The sequence below is a fragment of the Folsomia candida genome, unplaced genomic scaffold (assembly GCF_002217175.1).
Source record: "Folsomia candida strain VU population unplaced genomic scaffold, ASM221717v1 Fcan01_Sc001, whole genome shotgun sequence".
Taxonomy (NCBI): domain Eukaryota; kingdom Metazoa; phylum Arthropoda; class Collembola; order Entomobryomorpha; family Isotomidae; genus Folsomia; species Folsomia candida.
Window position 1 is genome coordinate 4,889,284 of NW_019091193.1, and position 14,875 is coordinate 4,904,158.

General features: G+C 36.0%; 4 protein-coding genes and 1 long non-coding RNA gene across 7 annotated transcripts; 3 read left to right on the forward strand and 2 right to left on the reverse strand.

Annotated features, from left to right (window-relative positions):
* Positions 1-102: 102 nt before the first annotated feature.
* Positions 103-2,667, forward strand: LOC110861037. Of its 2 annotated transcripts, none has more exons than XM_022110155.2 (5): positions 103-288; positions 410-1,143; positions 1,214-1,377; positions 1,446-1,660; positions 1,740-2,667. In XM_022110155.2, the coding sequence occupies exons 2-5, from the start codon at positions 422-424 to the stop codon at positions 1,962-1,964; spliced, it is 1,326 nt and encodes a 441-aa protein (XP_021965847.1). In that variant the 5' UTR covers positions 103-288; positions 410-421; the 3' UTR covers positions 1,965-2,667. The 2 variants fall into 2 exon arrangements, with proteins under 2 accessions (XP_021965847.1, XP_035702019.1); XM_035846126.1 differs by having other exon boundaries at positions 103-267.
* Positions 2,668-2,674: 7 nt separating this feature from the next.
* Positions 2,675-4,187, forward strand: LOC110854254. Of its 2 annotated transcripts, none has more exons than XM_022102714.2 (7): positions 2,675-2,847; positions 2,931-3,120; positions 3,187-3,299; positions 3,385-3,567; positions 3,633-3,729; positions 3,797-3,977; positions 4,054-4,187. In XM_022102714.2, exons 1-7 carry the CDS (start codon positions 2,757-2,759, stop codon positions 4,099-4,101), a joined length of 903 nt encoding a protein of 300 aa, XP_021958406.2. In that variant the 5' UTR covers positions 2,675-2,756; the 3' UTR covers positions 4,102-4,187. The 2 variants fall into 2 exon arrangements, with proteins under 2 accessions (XP_021958406.2, XP_035702020.1); XM_035846127.1 differs by having other exon boundaries at positions 2,934-3,120.
* Positions 4,188-5,478: 1,291 nt separating this feature from the next.
* On the forward strand, positions 5,479-7,778 carry LOC110842047. Its single transcript, XM_022087753.2, has 7 exons — positions 5,479-5,636; positions 5,721-5,925; positions 5,990-6,102; positions 6,175-6,351; positions 6,493-6,592; positions 6,673-6,859; positions 6,939-7,778. Exons 1-7 carry the CDS (start codon positions 5,513-5,515, stop codon positions 7,047-7,049), a joined length of 1,017 nt encoding a protein of 338 aa, XP_021943445.2. The 5' UTR covers positions 5,479-5,512; the 3' UTR covers positions 7,050-7,778.
* On the reverse strand, positions 7,481-8,367 carry LOC118434047. Its single transcript, XR_004833732.1, has 2 exons — positions 8,303-8,367; positions 7,481-8,221 (listed from the first exon to the last, which is right to left on the reverse strand). It is a non-coding gene; the product is annotated as an uncharacterized LOC118434047 (long non-coding RNA).
* A 1,651-nt stretch (positions 8,368-10,018) lies between these two features.
* Positions 10,019-12,070, reverse strand: LOC110863496 (gastrula zinc finger protein XlCGF46.1). Its single transcript, XM_022112825.2, has 4 exons — positions 11,356-12,070; positions 10,963-11,289; positions 10,657-10,864; positions 10,019-10,475 (listed from the first exon to the last, which is right to left on the reverse strand). The coding sequence occupies exons 1-4, from the start codon at positions 11,847-11,849 to the stop codon at positions 10,194-10,196; spliced, it is 1,311 nt and encodes a 436-aa protein (XP_021968517.1). The 5' UTR covers positions 11,850-12,070; the 3' UTR covers positions 10,019-10,193.
* Between the last annotated feature and the right edge of the window lie 2,805 nt (positions 12,071-14,875).

Consider the following 14,875-nt stretch of genomic DNA (forward strand, 5'->3'; position numbering starts at 1 on the left):
TTATGTCTCAAGCTTGTTAAATAGTCTCACGTTAGTATGAGGAATTTGAGACAGTTTCTTGCATGAGCGGCTGCTGGCTCCTGTCAACTCACAAAGTAACCAGCAGGCAGCAAGCAGCAACACAACGATACAACACAGCAATTCACAATTCACAAATTGTGAATCACAATTAAATAGGACACGAAGTATTTTCAGCTTGTTTTTTGTATTTCAAATCTTTTGTTTACGTTTATATTTTGTTTTCCTTTTTAAATCTTTACTTACTAGGTAAGAGTTTGAGGCTAAAAGGTAACTATTTTTCCTTCTAGTTATTTACTCCTAAATACGTATGTGTAAATATTTTTTTAAAAATTCCATCAAATTGAATCAAAATAAATTCTAAATAGCCTAAATTCAATTAAATTTCCAGACTTGTAGTAAGATGAATAATCTACCATTAACCCCACCCACCAATGAAGCAACGCCTCCCAATAATCACGAGATTCTACGAAATGACGACTCTTCTGACCCGGACGAGGATCTTTTGGAATGTAGCATTTGTCTGAGCATTTTTGAAGTTCCAATCAATCACTGCAGCAATGGACACAATATTTGCAGCAAACACGTTAAAGAGTTGATGCATCGACGCTGCCCGTTTTGTCGGGTGCCATATCCTTCCGATCTCCCGAGAAATTTGCTTGTTGAAAGGATCGTTTCGCGACGGCTGGAGAAGAAGAAGAAGGAAGACGGACAGAAGAAGGGGGACAAAGTGGCGACTACTTTAGAGGCATCTCTTTCATCGCGAGATAATAATTTTGGTCCACCGACAGGATTACTGGTCCCCGATCGGAGTCAGAATTTAATCCCCGGACCGAGTAGATCGCCTTCGGTGGCAATAGCTTCCCCACCACGATCTCGTTCAGTGGCAACAGTTCCACCACCACGACAAGCTCATCCTCCACTTCGAACTTCTTATGCGCCATCAGCTGGACCTGCTCAAGGGACAAGATCAGCCCCCATCCCAAGTCGACGACAAGGCCGTGGAAGTGGAACAGCAGCGAATAGTGGGGGTGTGCTGCGCTGTATTTATTCCCATGAGGGATGTCCTTTCCAGACCAGAGATAGCAGGAGCCGCAACCAGCACGAGTATGAATGCGATCATCGGTAAGTTTGGACATATTGAATCTAATTAATTTCTGAAGTGATAATGCTAATAGATGTTGTTTTTTGACAGCCCCGTTATTTGCCCCCTCCGGTCGGATAAGTGTTACAACTCGGTCATCCCCTTTTCCCGGTACATCAACCATTTGCATGGCTATCATGGCGTGAAATTGTTCCGGGAATTGAATCACATTCACAAGTTCTTCGTGAAAACGCGTGACGATCGCCTAGTCAGAGGTAAGCCTGGCAGCCTGGCACGCCATAAGGTCATTCGTCACCTGACTGAATATACGATTATTATGTAGACGGCGCATCTTCAATGTTCATCATGGAAACTGGACCTGCAGAAAAGTTTGTCGTCCAAGTGAGAGAAATAAAGAACGTTGATGGAGAAGATTTAGATATTTTCCTAATCTGGATTGCGTTCCATGGCAATGTTGGCCAGGCGCCAGATTGGCGATTCAGAGGAAGACTTTGTTTCAACCTGAGCCCAGATCATGACGGTGTAGAACGTTCTATGGTAGGTCGTTGTATGCACATTACAATTTATTATTGGGTACATGGGATGCCTTTAGGTTAATTAATTATTTATAATTTAGTGGACTAATTTCCCCGATCTGACCAACGTGTTCGCTGGTGATGTCGTCGCGACAACGAGAATGGTTGCGGATCAGGTGTTGGTCCGCACTAAAAACTACTTGATGATTCCAGTCGCCGATATGAGGGCGAATTTGGAAACGGCGCAGCTCAGAAACGGCTTCACATCGAAGTTCTGGTCGCTAGATGTAACTATTACGAAGGCTGAAGGATACACATTACGATAACTATTTGGATGGCATGGTATTTTGAATCGCTAGTTGCTAAATCATTACAAAAATTATTAACCTTTGACCTAGATGAGAATGCGAATACTGTTAAGTCGTATTTGTTACTAAAACTTCACGATTTGACTTTTTGAATGATTAATTTATTTATTGACCTGTTAGTAGATTAGGATTAGAATTTTTAAAAGTATGTCATATTGAAAATTTACTAGCAAAATTAATTAAGCATGTTAAACTGGTAAAATCTGAAATCGTAATCTAATTGTTATCCTACTCAATTATGCACTTAGGATTAATGTAAAAATATTAGTGAATCTATATAGTTTTGCTCGAGCCCAAAAGGATGCAGCTAAATATTCTACTACTCTTGAACCCCAATGGACTGTCACTTTGCTAAATGTTGACCATGACCAATGTTATTAATGTTAAAATGATTCCTTCCGGAATTAGCTAAATTTGGCAAAGTGACTTTGACATGTGGTTCAATTGTACCACATTTGCCTGATACAGTTTACTTAGGGAGTGAGATTTCATAGGTAGATTAGATAGTAAAATGTACATACATAAAATAACAATTGATTCGTAGAGTAATTTTATCATATTCATGAAACACGAATATTCATGTGGTCAAATACTGTACTTTTGGCAACAGAAATGAATAATTATTGTCGTGATTTATCTCAATAAATTTTTAATAATCTGCATATGAAAACATTTATCAAATTATTTTCGCCATTAAATTCCTCGCCCTTGCCTTGATCGCAAGTCGATTACCGCAAACTACATATTTCCATGGAAAATTGCATATCAATGTTTTCCACGGTGTTGTTTTTCCTGCTTGGAAATTTCGTATTATGCAATGCATTTGCTCCATACGGATATGGTAAGTAATGATTTAACCAAATTTTCAAAAATATGGAACGAATTTCAGATAAGAGTCTACTCATATTAATTTGGTTTGGAAAGGAGGTGTGACTTATGAAGAGTTCAACCCAATGGAAGAGTCCTTACAAACGAGCATGTACCAGCAGAACTTTACGTATTGGATAGCCCAACATACTAATCTTTCTCAGACGGAATTAAGTTCAATTCCAGTCTCAAATCTGTCAGAAATCTTTATGCGAAGCGATTTCGCAAGTTTGGATTTGGCTCTCAAGTTCGCAAAATTTATGAAAATCAAGACATTAACGGCGTAAATAATTTTAGGGATCAATTTTTTTAGGGATTACACGATGTCAATACTGCTATCTAACGTCGGGCACGCATGCGTGGGGATTGATTTAAAGAAAAGTGAAATTTCTGCAATGTTCATCACTCCTGAGGTTAATCTAACAGGTAGGTTGATGCGTATGTACTTAATTAGGACTCGTTGTTGGAAAATTAAGTTTTTACTTACATTATGAAAAATGAAAACCAATAGGAAACTATGTCACAAACGGATCCTTGCTCAATGGCAGTATCCCATTTCAATCTACGGGAAATTGGAATGCGTCGCTATCTATGACGTGTACATTAAAGTCAAATTTTTATTACGTGAATGGTTCACATATTACGCTCAATACGCACGGTGTAGCTGGAAAATATCAATCTTACTTTAAATGTGGTACGTTAATTAATGTAGTCAATTTAAATTTGGTGGAAATTTTACAAATGAAGGGAAATTTCCAGGAAAAGATGATTATTATGATGCCTATGGTCGTACTCAAATTGAGTCAAGATGCGATTCTTTGACGAATACTCACAATAACAACGTGATGAATCAAAGGTTCATTGAGAAGAGTAAAATATTTAAGGATAAGAGTCCTAAAATTCATAATGTGTTTAAATGGTAGGTTTGATGGATTGTGGGACAAATTGGAGACATCTGATGAAAATAAAAAGCACTCCAAGGGAATTGAGAGGTACATTGAGAGATGGATAAGCAAAGGAATACAACGTTTGAGTGATACTCAGGAAGTCATAAAGGACAAATTGGGAATGTTTATGTTTAAATATTTAACAAATATTTTGGAGGTAAGGGAAATTTAATCGATTTGATTATACAATTTTTAAGCAAATATGTTCTTAATTTCGCTTATTTTTGATGTAGCAAAAATCTGTTTTCGAAATGATGGACTTTAATGCGAATCGTGGGTAAAATATGCATGCATGTATTAATCCTAAGGATCCATGAACTCTGTTCATAGCGGAATTAAAAAAATAAAGTCGAAATGTATTTCATAATCGTACAAAATTCGGGCAAATTACTTACATATTCAAATAAATGATACTTACAATGGGAGCGCAAACCATGTTCATCCGGGATATTTTTTTGACCATGTTAGTTTGAAAGAGCAAGTCTTTAGAAACAACATTTGGATAGGCACTTGGGCAGATGCGCAAAATTCAGCACATTACGGGCGCCACAAGTTCGCAAAAACGCATGATTTTTCATGCACGGTAGAGCGCGAGCCGAAAAATCATGCGTTTTTGCGAACTTGTGGCGCCCATAACGTGCTAAATTTTGCGCATCTGCGCAAGTGCCGAGCCAAATGTTGTTTACAAAGACTTCCTCTTGCAAACTAACATGGTCAAAAAATAATCCCGGATGAACATGGTTTGCGCCTCCATTGTTAGAAATTCTTAAATGAAATTAATGTAAATCCTGTACCCACTTGGAATTTTATTTAAAATGAATGCAAAATGACATTTTGTGTTCATTTTGAAAATGTATGTATGCGTACAGAAATATTTATTAATTGAAATCTATAGTTTATTTTTAATCTTCATTTCGCATACACACGTACATACATCTGTGCGTAGGTGCATATCTATAATTGTAGTGGGCGATACATTCGGTTTTCGTACTCTTTTCATGACAACTTAAATAATTCCTTGAAATATTAATCGGATTGACCTTCATTAGCGTTAAAATTCTGAGGTAGTTACTGTATGATTTTTTAATATAGACCCCTCCGAGATCAACAAACTTGGTGCAACTCAATTTAAAATATTTAAGTACTCTGCCCATGCATCTATATGAATCCTCGAATTATGTTGCAAGAAAATGAAAAAATTGCTGCTTTCAACTTTTTAAGTATCTTAATTTCTTTCCCATATGATATTTTTTCTAATGTCCAAATTGACAGGGTCACTTGTCTAGCGTTATAAACTAAATTACTAAACTAAATAGTCTCCATTTTTGCTTTCTTCGCGTGTCTTGCTCTTTTTTTGTCACATAGTAATCTAAAATGCATACATGCATATGTAACGTGTACGTAACGCCTACGAATTTTTGTTCGTGAATATTCTGAAGTACTTACATACATATGTACATATGTACCTATTTGCAAAATTTTACAAAAGAGTACCACGCAACATTTACAATGACGATTTGTTGGAAATTTGAGATAATTGGTAGAACAGAATGACCAAATGCACTTTGCTTAACACGAATTTCCGCTGCTTCTGCCACGACAAGCAATATTTTGAGACCGATTTTGCACCTCGTACATCAGTAATTTTTAATCTTTTAACCTCGCAACAATTCTAGTGCAACAAAATACAAAATGAGTAAAATTCCTCAAACTATTTTACTCTTCTCATTTTACTTGGTTATCGGAAATTTCCCTATTTGCAATGGATTTGTTCCCGGTGGAAGCAAGCTATTAGTTGGAATGGGAATGGGTTACAGTAAATAAAATACGTTATTAATATTCCTGTTTAATCAAATTAGATCAGTATTACCAATGCCTGTTATACTTCAAATTTTGCAAGGCTATCCGTACCCATCGCATCGAGAATCCACAGCACTCGACAACTACTTGAAGTCAAAACTGAAAACTGAAAACTTTACCAAACTTCTGCTGGCGGAAAATCCAGATAATTCATTAACACTGGAACAATTGGATACTTTGGAAATCCCCAATTTTTCCGAAGTTACCATAAAGAACAACTTTGTCAACATGGATGTGTCATTTAAGTAAATACATAAAGATTATATATGTAGCTAAAAGTCCCCATAAATTATGAACATCTTTTCCTAGGAAAACCACCCTTTCGAACTTTGGAACAAAAGTTGGCCCACGTTGCATCTCTGTCAATTTAAAGGAAAGTCAAATTTCGGTGGGATTTTCCGCTTATAATTTGATCCTGTCAGGTCAGTTTAACAGCATCATCACTTATCTTATACAAAATGCATAAATTAATGTATTTGTACTTGCATTGTAAGGCGATTATACTGCACAGGGATCCCTGTTGAATGGTAGCATGCCACTTAAATCCAACGGAAACTGGTCGACCCAGCTCTTGATGTCGTGCACATTCAATTCCAACTTCCATTATGTCAACCAATCCTATATCATGCTTGACACGGACGCAGACGCTAATATAATCGATTTTCGGTGTGGTAAGGGATATGAAACCTTTTGCGAATTTCGGCATACAATATTCTGGTCAATCATGAAACATGCAAAATAAATCTGAACAATGGATAATTCGCAAATCTAAAAAATTCTGAGCCCTAAATATTTTTTCCTCGTAATTTCAGATAAAGCTGGTGACATGTATGGTTGGTCTGGTAACGTCGGATGTGATGCAATGCGAGGGATATATTTTGCCTCTATTTACCCAAATGACGCAGAAAGCAGGTTCGTTCTACATAAATTATTCAGATGAATTGTTGGGTTTGAGATTGTAAATAAATATTTCGACCTAATGGATTTTACAGTGGTTTTGATGGTATATTTTCTAATATTGAGAAGACAAACAACGTGACTGGAGTGAAACGTTATGTGGAGAAGATGTTGCGACATGAAATGGAACCCTTGTCCGCAGCAAGTGTAGCAGATCGTGATGGAGTCATAAGGACAAAGTTTGTCCCCTTGTTTTACAAATATGTGACAAATTTGGCGAAGGTGGGGTGATTTTGGAATATCAGATTTTGTTTCGGCATGGCAATGTTTTTTAAGCAATTTGTATATTTTGATTTTTTAGGAAAAATCAGTTTTTGAAATGATGAACTTTTCCATTATGCAACACTTCTTTTATCCGAGACAAAATACCAGAGAGATGAGTCCAGCGGCTACGTCAACTATGGATAATTGAAAACAAGCATAATTCTTGTTGTTCTACCCATATTTATACCGCTGAGTATACGACAATCTTTAATAGCGACATTTTTCTCAGAATAAAAATAAATATTATTCAGGAACACTTTCTTCTGATAAGTAACGTTGATCTATTCAACTTATAAAAGTTTTGTTAGATTAGTACAAAATCATTTAGATAGGGAGAACCTTGTTCAGAAAATTATGTACTATAAAATCTTTATTAATTGAATCGTCAAGATTAAATCATCAATTTGACAATTTTTCGATAGTAAATAATCGAAATTCTGTGTTAAATTGTTTCCATTACAACTTCATTAAAATGTAGTTTGCAGTTTGTTAAACAATAAATTTTCTCACGTTAACATTTGCTCGCAAAATTTGTACCAATGTATTATTCAGTCATTGAATGATTAAATCAAGCTGCAATTTAAATATGAAGAGGATGACAGTTTATTTATTACAAACTCGTCGCAGTATATTTGCTTGGAGTTGACGTGGTAAATTGTGCCCGCAAATTATAGTGCTATTGTAAGTCAAACCGATATTGGAGATTAAATACATTAACTTGCTCAGCTAAAATGTCCATGTTAAAACAACTAACTTAAATATGAAATTTATGTAACAATAGATATGTAATGTATACGTCTTAATTAAACACTTAAAAAAACAGAAGGGTATCCATATCAGTCACAAATTAATCTGTAATAAATCTTTAATAAGTAAATGCAAACCTCTTAATCAAATGGAGGAATACAAATCTGAATTGCTTATGAAGCCTTCAAATATTCCTCCGTTCGAAAATTCTCCTACAACGAACACGTCCCTGCACAATGCCAGCATCCGTCACAATCATTGTGGGACGAGCATCCGACATACTGCAAGTCCCACATGTTTCCTCGCGTCGTCCAGCACCACTGCTTGTGGTCGTCAGGTCGAACCCCGCACCACGCCCAGCAGCGACCCTTGTGACACCCGTAGTCCTGACACCCGTACGCGTACTGCAAGTTGTCAATGCTCCCGTAATCCGCTCGCCGTCTCGTCCGATTTCCGGGGGCTGTTTCCTCTTTCTGAAAATCCGTACCGTCCTCCGTTGGGAACGACGCACTGTTTTCTGCCAAAATGCAGAAGATGACAACCCCCAATATAAGTTTTACAGTAGTTAGCTTCCTGGAAATTAAAAAATAAAATAAAGTCAAATTTTTGAAGATTTTGTAGTTTAAAAAAGCTGAGCAAGAAATACGACCTTACATATTTCTACTTTTTAATACCGGTATTACGAAAAATGTATTTTTTTAAAGCTTGAATTGGAGAAGATTGTTTGAATGATGAAGTTTTACAGTGTTACAGGAGCATTTAAATACCGGAGTGGACACCCAATTTTCGTAAGAAATTTCTTGGTAGAGTTTCGCTAAACATAAAATGTGTGACGTGCTACATAATTATTTTCATCGATTTTCATTCATTTCCTTCGTTACTTGTTGTTCCCATTCATTCTGATGTGTAAACATTTTCGTGTTATGCATATCGTAGATACTTATGAGCAGAGGAGTCAACAGCCCAAAGCATTCACATAAATGATGTCTTTTTATAACTGGGGATTAATTAACTTAGGATTAGACCTTGTAATCTACATAGACGCATTCACTCGTACAATGATAAAGTGTCAACACCGTCACTCTTTCGCTGGTCAAGAAGCAGAAATTGCTCTGATTATGTATGTTCTTCACAGATTTTTAGCGATACGCAATGATGGTAAAATTATGTATGCATATGCAAAAAAATGTAAGAAACTAACAACACTCCTACATATTCCCATTTATCCATGTTTTGTTTTTTTTGCTTTACTAAACTTGGTCTATATTGGATTAACACAACATATTTAGCCGTTGTGTTTAGAAGCTGTATTGCCCGTTTGCTTAATTTAATCATCTCATTTATGCAGATTGTGTGACACGTTGTTATCTCACCACTGAAATAAAACGCATGTTTATCGGAAAACAACGAATCTACTTGGAATTTATGAATCATATTTTGATCTTTAAATTTCGGACTAGAACTTTACTGAAATAAGTGACGTCGGACGATACGGGTATTTATTGCCGTAAGAAGTCGCCAATGGTCATCAGTTTTTTTTCTGTATTTCCCAAAAACCACTTCAACTACAAACCCAACTTTTTATAAAATCTACCACTCATCTACCACGTTTAAAAAACATCAGGTTTGCAATTTTTCAGTAATTGACATATTTTTGCAGTATTTGTTTCAAATTCAGCTTTATTTTTTTCAGGATGCTGAAAGCTACCATAATTTTTGTGGGGGTGGCGGTACTTTTGTGCATAATTCGAGACATTAATTCGCACCCAACTTTGGATATTGCGGACGCCGAGGGGGTCCTTGGTGAGGAGGAACATGGAAACAGAACCAAGCGATCTCTGGGCTGCACGAATTCCGGGTGTCACAGGGGTCACTGCTGGGCATACTGCGGGGCGAGACCGGAAGCTCATCAAGAATGGTGTTGGACGACGAGGGGAGCCACGTGGGATTTGCAGTACGTCGGATGCACTTCCGACGCCCAATGTGACGGATGCTGGAGTTGTGCAGGGGCGTGTTCGTTGTAAGAGTGGGAGCCATAAATTTGGTACCTTTAGTCATTTGAATAAGTATGTAGGAATAATTCAAGGAATGAGTATGACATAAGTAATATGCATGCGTGTATCTATCCTAAAAATGTATCATCAATTACCTCCCAAATTATGCATTATAATATTTTTTAGATTTTAATAGATTTTGAAACCATGACCTAAAAAATAAATGATTCTATCCAAAGTTTCCAGTATAATCTAACTGATTCTCATTTTATTTTTAAAAAATTTGTTTGTAAAGTGTACATACGTATGTATGTATGTATGCGTATTTATTTAGCTTGCACACTTGAACACAATGATTAGCATACATACATACATATAACTTTACTTAAAAAATAAATTTATTGTCGTAATTTATTTCTTTGTTTGCAGTTCAGTTTGTTTGTTTTACATGCAAGTAAATTAAGTAATAAATCTATTTGCTCAGAATATAAAAACACCAGAAAACGAAATTCTGCAGCCTAAACAAGACATCTTACACATTTTTTTCATACTTAAGCGTGAAAATTCTTGTAATGTGTTATTGAAGTTTTAACATTTTTGAACAACGCTTCACATCCAGCCTGACGACATGGAATTTTCTTTAACTGCAAACTTTTGCAGTTGTGTCGTTCATAGTTTCCCTTTTGAAACCAGGATCCCTCACATTTTTGACATGAGAAGGGTTTAACTCCTGAATGCATTTTGAGGTGATTTTTCAAGCACGAGGCGAACCCAAAAGTCTTCTCGCATCCTTTTTCGACACAGATGTAGGGACGTTCTTTGACGTGGGAAAGCTGCAAGACAGCAAAAAAGTAAAATGTTTTGGTCATAATTTGCATGAAATTATTGATTTCTGCAAATTTGTGAATTTTTGAAAATTCATGAAAATGTTTTGTGATCATCAGATACAAAAAGGTTTAATATTTATGACCAAGTATTTTTTTTCTAAGCAAATTTTAAATGAACATCGATTACCAAATGAAAATCGTGGGCTTGGCGAACACTAAACTTCTTCCCGCAGAAGTAGCACTTCATATCCTTTAGTTTCGTATGGTTGACGGTATGCGTCCTTAATTGATACTTGGATTTGAATCCATTCCCACAAACGGTGCATTTCCAGCTTTTTTCTCTATCTGTGTGCATGCTGTCCTTGTGGAGTTTCAGATTTGTAGAGGTGTGGCACCTGCATGACAATTAAGTCATCAAAATTAAGTCATAAATTTATCATGTCAATTAAAGATTTAATTAGTAATTAATTGGTCTTATTATTCAAATGATTACCTGAACTGACACTGATCGCAAGCAAATCGTTTAACTTCGTTATGAATTTTTGAGTGAGCCTGTAAATAAGCCTTCGACTCGAACCCCTTCTTGCAAATGGGGCACTTAAACTCTCTCTGAACATTTTTCACCCCGATGTGCACCAGTTTCTTGTGCGTGTCCAGTTTCAACTTCGTGTCGAAATCTTGCCCACATTTTCGACATTTGAAATGCTTCTCACCCGTGTGGACGCGTTGAACGTGAGTGTTCAGGCCGGACGGTCTTTTGAAAGTTTGCGTACACAGGTTGCACTGGATAGAACGCGTGGTCGAGTGTGAGATGAGGTGGCTGAAAAAATATGAGAATTAAATACTACCCGAAATTTTCGAAATTAACGAAATTTTAAAAAATTACCTCGCTAATTGGTCATCTCTCGGAAATTTTTTGCTACATAATTTACACTCGTAAGTTTTCCCCGATTGGGTATGAGATCGCTCATGTCGTCTCAAGATGTACACAGTTTTGAAAGCTTTTCCACATTTCTCACAAGAATGGGTAATGTCCGAATGAACGGTTATTTTGTGATTTTGTAAACCCTTTTTGTTCGCTAGGAGGGCGTGACAAATATCGCATTCTGATAAGGCACGTATCCTCTCTTTCGGGTGTACCTTTAATTTATGAGCGAGTAAGGCCTTTCTCGAGGGAAGGTAGGAAGACTTGACGCCACGGGGACAAAATTTACAGCGGATTCCGCTCCATTTCCTTTTCTTTTTAGAATCACTCGTATTTTCACTTTCCGTGTCGAAATCCGAATAGGAAGACTCTATCTCGTCGTCGTCTTCACTGGACGAATCAGATAGATTGACACATTTCGAGGGGGACAGGGCCAGGGGGTGGTGTTGCGACATTTTTAGACTGTAATTCTTGAAAATTAAGGCCGAACTTAACCAAAGTTCCGAAGAGTTTTAATTTCAGCACTTTATAAATATACTAATTTATGAAACAAGTAATAATCTGTATGTGGAAAACAGAAGCGAGTGGGGCAGAAATTCTAATTCAGAATGGAAAAAGTGCATGCATTTAGTGTAGACTTTATTCCAAGAAAATGTCATTCTATTTTGGATGCGGCTGAATTGGGTAAAGATTTTAACACAAATGTACCATTTTACAGAAAAAGGTAAATTGAGGAAAACAAGTTTCACCTGTTACAAATTAGTGACAGGTGCATATTTTATTTCCATATTTATGCATGTACATATGTATGTATACCTCCGGGGAATAAATTGAGTTGTAATGTTGAAATAAGTTTAGTAATTAAAATGTATATACTATAAATATCACTAGTAAAGTGAGAGAGCATATGTACATATAAACGGAAACTCAGGATCGGACTATGCACATGTTTTATGGCACAAATTCTATTTGTCTTCCAGACTAATAAATATGAAAGCCAGTGTCATCTTTGATTTCTTTGACGGAGAAAAATCAAACACATTACGATTTATATCAAGCCGACGAGGAGGATGCAAAATTTAAAAAAATAAATTCTTTGCTACCAGTTTTGAACATTTATGTATTTATGCATCATTTATGTAAATATTTAAATGTTGCATGTACATAGTAGCCATGAGTGAAAGTCTTTCACCCGGGTTTGAACTGGAAAAATGACGCTGCTTTTACTTGGTCAGTTCGTTGCCATGGGTGCGGATGGGTTGCAGGCCGAGTACGAATTTAATTCCGTCCCCCAGGCCGCCCAAGTAATCCATGAGGCCACGCCCACTCTGATGATGTACCTTCCCCGCTAAATTACCAAAATTATAAAGATATTATTCCCAAAATTAAGCACATTTTGTATCAATATACTGTTCATCCAACCTTCGCCACCTGCTGCATGTTGTCCTCCACCTCCGTATTCCAGATCCTCACTAAAATCGTCGTAATGATACTCGGCAATGTCGTCGGGACCATAGTTATCCTCGTATTCTTCCGAAGAGGACGATGACTCCGAGTCAGAATAATCGTATGAAGAAACTGTTGATAACACTGGACATTACAAAATTAAGATTTTCAGATTAGGTTCAACTGGAGTAATTTTATTGACCGATTTTTTATTTTTATTTACCTGAGAATATTAAAAGGTAGAAAAGCAAAGAATGCAGAAGTGCTTTAGCCTCCATTTGTTACCTTTTATCTTAACGAGGCAACAAGTTGAAAGGATTGTTTATATCGTTAAGTGTTGATGTCAGATGATTTAAAACCCGACTGAATGAAACAGATTGCCTAAGAGATTTTATAGTTAGTGAATTGGTATAGGAAATGTTTTGCAAAGAGGTCACTTGTTATTTGTATACTGATGTTGATGTATTGTGTTAAACTTATAGACATAAATAAATAGTGTTGATGGATACGATTTAATCGAATTTGAATAATTTAGTAAAAACTGTCCTCAGAAACCTTCCAAATTACAATCTAATATTGTTCATTTATGTGCATGCATACATTTACATAAAGGAAAAAGTTATAATGAAAGTTATAATAATCTTCTCGTTGGTTTTCCCTTTTCATTAATTTGCATACTTCATGCATACAAATGCAGGTTTCGGGCTTTCGTACATTGTAGTATTTTGCACACGAAACGAAAGAAATGTACGAACAAACATTCGTAGGAACAGTAAATCAGTTAATCGTATTAGTCAAGAAAAAAATACTAAAAAGCATCCACAAACGTGAACCAAGGTTTACAAATTAGAATTACATGTAATTAACCACACCGGGGTATAACACATTTTAATACTCGTTTTGACGACAAGGAAAATCAAGATCAATATGCCTATTTAGTTATTAGAGATTAGTTTCATCAGAGAATCGTGAAGATAAAGCATACATATTGTCAAAACTTGTTTATATTTTCGGAAATATTCGGTCATACAATTTGATCCCAATAACGCCACTTCCTTCGTGCTCAAAATGCTGGAAATAATTTTTTTAAATAACTTTACGTTTACAATGAAATAAATATACTCAATTTGAGAATTATCTTCCATACTAAAAATCTTGTAAAAAAACTTAATATTACGACACATACCATTTTCAGATGATTATCTCCAATCGTATATATTCTTCTGGTATTTGCCACCACGGGGTGAAGACTTTCCAATATATATTCTCCGGCTTGGCTCCTGCTCACAATTGTCTGAGAATGGATTCAGCCGAATTTACTCATTTATTACAAATTGAACGTATTTTATAATGAGGCAATTAACATATATTCCTATTTCCTTGGTAACAATGTGCATAAATATGTATGAAAAGTTTCGATTCGAAATGGTGTAAAACCCGTAAACTTGCAAACCTTTACGTAATTTTCCAAATATTTAGAAGGAATTTTATTTGTTAACATCGAGAACATGTTAACATGTTAACAAGATTACTCTCATTCACACACAGTTGAACTTTTACAGAAGTTTAGAATTCTGATAAACTAATCCATTGTCAGTCTCAATTTCCCTCAAATTATGCTGACTTCGAGACTGCTACTCGCGTAGTTTCTCAGAATTCTCAATTTCTATAAAAGTTCAACTGTGTCTGAAATTCAGACTCTGAATGGAGATTACGTATATATGTATGTAGATTTAGGGCATCTTTTTATTTTTTAAAGTAGTTTGTAAGCATTTTACGGATTTTGCGTAGCCAGGAAGGACTTCTTATAAAAATATCAGCTCACATTTTGTGTTTCACCGTGCGGCAAAGTTTCCAGAAAACGTTCTCCCACTGGATAATTCGAGACGTAGATTGGGAGTAGTGGCGTCTTTGCAGATATTGAAAGCAACTTTGTTTGTTGTGTGATCTTGTAAAAAAATATATTAAATGCTTTTTGCATGATTAATTACTCAAAATAAATATTCACTAATTTGATGGATGCATACTTGTAAAG

Excerpts from the sequence above, each read along its gene's own strand:
- LOC110861037 (XM_022110155.2), top strand. The coding sequence starts at position 422 with ATGAATAATCTACCATTAACCCCACCCACCAATGAAGCAACGCCTCCC. Across the intron at positions 1,144-1,213 it reads GAGTATGAATGCGATCATCG|CCCCGTTATTTGCCCCCTCC; the intron begins GTAAGTTTGGAC and ends GTTTTTTGACAG. Across the intron at positions 1,378-1,445 it reads TGACGATCGCCTAGTCAGAG|ACGGCGCATCTTCAATGTTC; the intron begins GTAAGCCTGGCA and ends ATTATTATGTAG.
- LOC110854254 (XM_022102714.2), top strand. The coding sequence starts at position 2,757 with ATGGAAAATTGCATATCAATGTTTTCCACGGTGTTGTTTTTCCTGCTT. Across the intron at positions 3,568-3,632 it reads TCAATCTTACTTTAAATGTG|GAAAAGATGATTATTATGAT; the intron begins GTACGTTAATTA and ends GGAAATTTCCAG. Across the intron at positions 3,978-4,053 it reads ATTTAACAAATATTTTGGAG|CAAAAATCTGTTTTCGAAAT; the intron begins GTAAGGGAAATT and ends TTTTTGATGTAG.
- LOC110842047 (XM_022087753.2), top strand. The coding sequence starts at position 5,513 with ATGAGTAAAATTCCTCAAACTATTTTACTCTTCTCATTTTACTTGGTT. Across the intron at positions 5,926-5,989 it reads AACATGGATGTGTCATTTAA|GAAAACCACCCTTTCGAACT; the intron begins GTAAATACATAA and ends ATCTTTTCCTAG. Across the intron at positions 6,352-6,492 it reads TATAATCGATTTTCGGTGTG|ATAAAGCTGGTGACATGTAT; the intron begins GTAAGGGATATG and ends TCGTAATTTCAG.
- LOC110863496 (XM_022112825.2), bottom strand. The coding sequence starts at position 11,849 with ATGTCGCAACACCACCCCCTGGCCCTGTCCCCCTCGAAATGTGTCAAT. Across the intron at positions 11,290-11,355 it reads AGAGATGACCAATTAGCGAG|CCACCTCATCTCACACTCGA; the intron begins GTAATTTTTTAA and ends ATATTTTTTCAG. Across the intron at positions 10,865-10,962 it reads TGCGATCAGTGTCAGTTCAG|GTGCCACACCTCTACAAATC; the intron begins GTAATCATTTGA and ends ATTGTCATGCAG.